The 5,744-nt window shown below is 42.5% G+C and overlaps 1 protein-coding gene across 1 annotated transcript; it reads left to right on the top strand.

Annotated features, from left to right (window-relative positions):
* Nucleotides 1-811: 811 nt before the first annotated feature.
* Nucleotides 812-1,361, top strand: LOC103638869 (classical arabinogalactan protein 9-like). Its single transcript, XM_035962622.1, has 2 exons — nucleotides 812-928; nucleotides 1,024-1,361. Exons 1-2 carry the CDS (start codon nucleotides 833-835, stop codon nucleotides 1,156-1,158), a joined length of 231 nt encoding a protein of 76 aa, XP_035818515.1. The 5' UTR covers nucleotides 812-832; the 3' UTR covers nucleotides 1,159-1,361.
* Nucleotides 1,362-5,744: the final 4,383 nt, after the last annotated feature.

The following is a 5,744-nucleotide window of genomic DNA, read 5'->3' as shown; positions in this document are numbered from 1 at the left end:
TTGTAACTTTTATGTACAGGAAGTCAAATTCGGTCGTACGCCCACGGATGTGGAGGTGTATATGCAAGGGCATAGGGGTTCTGATCCTCAGAATCCTGATGTGTTATGCACTCAGACGGCCACCGACCGTCTAGTGAGTTTTTGATACTCTATTATGTGTTTGATATTGTTTGCAATGGCATATATAGGGGTTATGCACTTATATTTGATATTGTTTGCCTCCAGGCTTCGTATGGGGAGGAGATGGTTCAACGCCATGGGCAGGAGTACGATTGGAGGAGCCAGCCAATCGACCCTCAGGCAGCATATGCTAGCGGAGGAGGACAAGCCCACGGACGGTGAGATTATTTAATTTGGATTACAAAATTGGCATCATATGCTTGCGATTCAACTGAGGCATGAGTTACTATACTAAGTGCATGGTTCACTCTTGTAGGTTGGGTATTTTTGATTCTACGATTGATTCCAGAGAGCTAAGACGCCGTGGACGACAGTCCACATCGTCGTCTTCACAGTCGTCCCGTTCACGATCATCCGCCCACGACATGGAGATGGCAGTGTTGCGTCAACAGGCAGAGTACCATCAATCAGTCTTGAGGGAACAATTGGAGTACCAGAGGCAACAATCTGAGTACCAGAGGCAACAAGCCGAGTACCAGAAGAAGAGGGACGAGTATTATGCAAACCTCCAGGCCCAAAATCAAGCTCTTCTCTCGGTAAGCTGAAGTAACATTTTGTAGCTTATTTTGCAAAACACTTGATGTGTATCTTATTAGCTCAACAATGACTTGTATATAATTTGTAGCAACTAGCCCAACAAGCGGGCGTCCCGATGCCGACATATGGGATGCCGCCTCCGGAGTTTGCACTGCCAATGCCAATGTTGGCGCCTCCACCACCGCCTCCGCCTCCGTCACAATTCCCTATGGTATGTACACATATGCGTGTGTGACATGTTCATAGATGTCTTATGTGTTTAAATGAACAACTGAGTGGTTACTATTTCATGTGCTTGTGTTATAGGGATTTCAGACACCACCCGCTTCAGTTGCCGCACCTGGAGATGGGTCTGGTCAGGACGACCCAACACATTCGTGGGTGAACAATCTTTTCAGCACGCATAGTCCAGCCGGAGGAGGTGGCGATGGATATGAGTGATACTGATGTAAAACACTTGTTGAAACCTTTCATGTGAAAGCCTACCCGTCGAATAATGTTCATTTTGGAGTTTGGACAACTATGTTTATGTAAACACTTATTGCAACCATTTGGAACTATGTTGTTATGTTAAATTTTGTGAATGTGAATGCTTATGTGATTATATTTGTGAATGTGTATACTTATGTGAGTATATTTGTTAATGTGAATGTGTATATGTGTATGAATTCTGTTTTGTATTTGCAAATGTCAGATTTTTTAAAATTCAGATTTTTCTGCAAATTCTGAAAAACGTTATGTCCGACGGCTTTCGTGTAAACCGTCGGACATATGCTGTAAGTTATGTCCGACGGCTTAAAGCCGTCGGACATAGGCTCTACGTTATGTCCGACGGCTTTAAGCCGTCGGACATAGCAGTTGTGGGCCCAGGCAGCGGTTAAAACCGTTACTCCGCCTTATCGCCGACGGTCGGATGGGGCCGTCGGACATAAACTATGTCCGACGGCAGCCGTCGGACATAATGTTATTTCCGACGCTTTAACGCCGACCGCTTAAAACCGTCGGAGATAAGACACTGCCGTCGGACATAGCTTATGTCCGACGGTTTAGCTCTTATGTCCGACGGCTTTAGCCGTCGGAAATTTTGTCGTTTACTGTAGTGTACACAGTGACGTTAAGTTACTAGTGTGGTTAGGCTACTTTTACCTTCTATTAAAAAATAGTGATGGGTTAGAAATGAGTGACCTAACACATGTTTGGTTTGATGACTAAGTTGCCACATTTTGTCTAACTTTTAAATCTAACATTAGTTCTTCAATTCGGACGACTAACATTAGACAAAGTATGACACAGTTAGTTATGAACCAAACAGATCCCTAATTTTCATCTATATATAAGAGATCTTTTGGATGGAGTTGACTTTGCTTCAAGATTACTTTGCAAGTGATTCGAAGGCATCGAGTTGCTCACATGACCCCAACATAAAATGGGCTCACATGGTCACTCTTCTATGGCATGTAGATTATAGCTGCTTGGCCCTTGGAGTACAAATCCACCATTATACAAACCAATGTAACCTTACCAGCTAGCTGTATGTACTGTCAAGTCCCAACACGACCATAAGCAGAGACTTGGAGCCCAAATTGTCAAAAGGTTGATACCAATTGGTGCGATGCATACTAGATAAATAAAAGTTGGAGCCCAACTTACTCTCAAGTGTTCACGTCTTTCGGCTGGCAACATGTGGCTAGGATTTTTTTTTTATTTTTTGGATTCTTTCTTTGAAGTGGTTTATAATAAGTTTGAACTGATTCTCTCTTTAGGAGTTGAAGCCGGAAAGAAAGTTTCCATTATCTAAAAAAATAAGACTTCACCAGCGCGCGTATATGTAACTCTAACACAAGCATGTCGTGAAATTATTTACTCTTTCTTGTTTTTATAATATCCACGGGTGTGGTGTGGCGCTGCAGGGATCAGTTAAGCTGGCAGCACGTTAGATTACGGTTGCTTGGCCTCTTGTTTGAAACCATTTATTGCATTGCGCAGCTGATTGTTTTTCCCATGCATATATAAGCATCCAATTATGGAGGTTAATTAAATCCATGATCATGATATATGATGTAAGTTGTAAGTAGATTATATTGTATTGGAGACGACAACACGTGAACCTGCACCATGCAAGAAAAAAAAACGTATACATACACTGCTGCACCATCATAGGCATGCGACTTGGTGAGTTGGGTGTAGGCCTGGGAATGGCTCACTCGTACATGGCCACCCATACATGGCACCAGCAAGCAGTTTCTACAGAATTTAAGGCTACGGAAGAAACTAGTTCACAATAACTTAAAGAATTCGTGGTTCCTACAGAACTGTAAATTCAGAAACATTCATGACAGCAACTCCTAACGCTACACCGTTGAAGCTAACTGTAGATAGCCTTCACATTAACATGGCAGATATTGTTCACATTAACATGACAACAGTCTTTACCGTACGAGCACTCCTCAACCTTTTGTGCCCCAGCTACACTCTACTATTTAAATCATCGATCCAAGTGTAGTGAGCCATTCACGAACCAAAACAACTCGCACATAGATTATCTGAGATCATTGAAGTAATACAAGTATGGTAGGTAGAGCTTGTGACAATCTGACAGTACTTGCACGATGCTAACACCATTTTTTTTTGAAAGATCAGGAGGGGAACCCCTACTGTAATTTTTTTATTAATAATGTTAAATTACAACACATCGTATGTACAAGAGATAAATATGAGCTGGGAAATTCTAGTTAAGACTGCCATTGATCAAGCCAGTTCGGGATTGAGGTATCATATCTTCCTCTAGCTCTGTGGATGACCAGGAGTAATTCCTTTGTGAATTCATTCTTGCAGTGCTTCACCGTTGGGTCTTTGTTCTCAAATAACCATGCATTTCGGCATTTCCAGATACTCCAAGTCATGAGTATAATTATCTTCATAGAGAAAGGAACATTGAGTTGCTGCTTGAGGTTAGCCGATGCCTCCTCCGGATTAGCAATTCTGGGAGGTGTCATACCAATGGAATTCCAGCAGGCCTTTGCGAAGTTACATCTAAGAAATATGTGATAAAGTGTTTCTTCCTTTTGCCAGATATAGTTTTCACACGAATACGACTCAAGTGTCATGTTTTTCCTTCTCAGCATATTTCTTGTGTTCAGTCTGTTTTTAAGCCATAACCAGTAAAAAACTTTATGCTTTGGTTGACATTTATTTTTCCACAGCGACTTATAGATAAAATGGACGTGGGTATGCCCCATTAGGTGTCTGTAGGTCTTTTTGTTGAATAGATATCTGAACCCCAAATATATCTCCATGTGTCCTTCGAGTTATTTATGGTTATTTGATCTGAGGCTTCATTTAACTCCAAATACCACTCATAAGCTTGCTCAGAGAGGGGTAGCTGAAAAATTTGAAATAGGTGCTCTTGTTGTTTAGCCTCTTCGATAGAAAGTTTTGTGTTGCATGCAAAAGAGAATAATTCTGGATATTGTTGTGTTGGAATACCCCTATTCCATAGGTCTTCCTAGAAAAGGATGGTTCTACCATTACCAATGGTTGGAAATGCCAGACCCTTGAAATTGTGTAGAAGGTTTAGTAGACTTTTCCACCAAAAAGAGCCAATTCTTCTATGACCAGGAAGTCTACCCGACATATAGTAATTATTCCAAATGATATTTACCCATGGTAAGTCATGATTGTTGAAAAACTTGTGCAAGTATTTCAGGAGTAGCGCTTCATTCTGGGTCTCCAACCTAATCACCCCGAGACCTCCACTGTCTTTTGGCTTAGTAATCATGTTACATACAACTAGCGGTGGCTTTTTTGAGTTCGTGTCATTCCCTCTCCAAAAGCAATGTTTCATGTATATGTCTATCTGCTTAATGGTAGTAACAAGGATTTTAAGCATGCACATAAAAAAGGTTGGTAAAGATGAGAAAACCGTGTTTACCAACTCCAATCTCCCAGCTTGATAAAGGAAATTAGAGGAACATGACAGTCTCTTTTCAATTCTTTGGATTACGGGGAAAAAGTGTTGAAGTCGAGGTTTTGAAAGCCCCAGTGGCAGTCCAAGGTAAGTGAAAGGCATTGATCCTGTCTGACAGTTAAACGTTCTTGATAGAATCTCCATTTTCCCAGGGTTAACATTGATCGGATACATACTTGATTTGTTATAATTCACCCTGAGACCAGTTGAAGTTGTAAAGGAATTGAGAATTTCTTTTAGGAAGAATAATTGCTTTGGACAAGCTTCCATTATCAAGAGAGTGTCATCAGCATATTGAACAATAGGAAAGTCTTGGCCACATCTGTCGATCAGAGGTAATTGAAGCAGGTTCAGTTGTCTGGCTTTATTGATAATACTCTGAAGAAGATCTGCCGCCAAGACAAACAACAAAGGTGAGAGAGGTGTCGGTGTTTTGGGTCCGACCGCACACCCGGGGTTGCCCCTCAAGGTGTTTTTAGGAGTAGGACGGTGTCGACGACTGTAGCAAAATGGTTCGTGCCGATCACACGAGGGACAATAGACAAGATTTACAGGTTCGGGCCGCTTAGAAAATGCGTAATACCCTACGTCCTGGTGAGTATGTAAACGAGGTTACAAGGGGGGCTCTCTGGATTGAAGACACAGAGAGTTAAGGTGGGTGGCTGAGTAAGATAGGGTCGATCGTTCTGAAGGGGTGCCCCCTAGGCCTTATATACTCGACCGTGGGGCAGTACATGTGGATATGATAACAACAAGTAGCTAAAAGGTAGTGAACCTCCTGAGTTTATCCCTACGTAACCTTCGCCGACTTATCCTTGCATGGCTCCGTAGCATGAGGGCTCCAGCGCGGGAAAGTCGGGTCTCCGTTGCGATTTACTCGCTCGACGTTGTGGGCCGTCCGGGTTTGCATCAATCCGGTCTTACGTCTTCTCTGCTTTGTTGGTCGTTTCTCCTCAGGCCCACGAAGGAATGACCTTACGATTTATTGGGCCCTTGGGCCTTTCGTGAGGTCTTTTACTCCTTTAGTGGACCCAGGGGATATCTATCCCCCACAAGCCCC

This window comes from Zea mays, chromosome 9 (assembly GCF_902167145.1).
Source record: "Zea mays cultivar B73 chromosome 9, Zm-B73-REFERENCE-NAM-5.0, whole genome shotgun sequence".
Lineage (NCBI taxonomy): Eukaryota > Viridiplantae > Streptophyta > Magnoliopsida > Poales > Poaceae > Zea > Zea mays.
This window is presented reverse-complemented; position numbering and strand designations above follow the sequence as displayed.

Bases quoted from the DNA above. Each gene is read 5' to 3' on its own strand.
- LOC103638869 (XM_035962622.1), top strand. From the start codon at position 833: ATGCCGACATATGGGATGCCGCCTCCGGAGTTTGCACTGCCAATGCCA. The intron at 929-1,023 runs GTATGTACACAT...CTTGTGTTATAG, and splicing joins CTCCGTCACAATTCCCTATG to GGATTTCAGACACCACCCGC.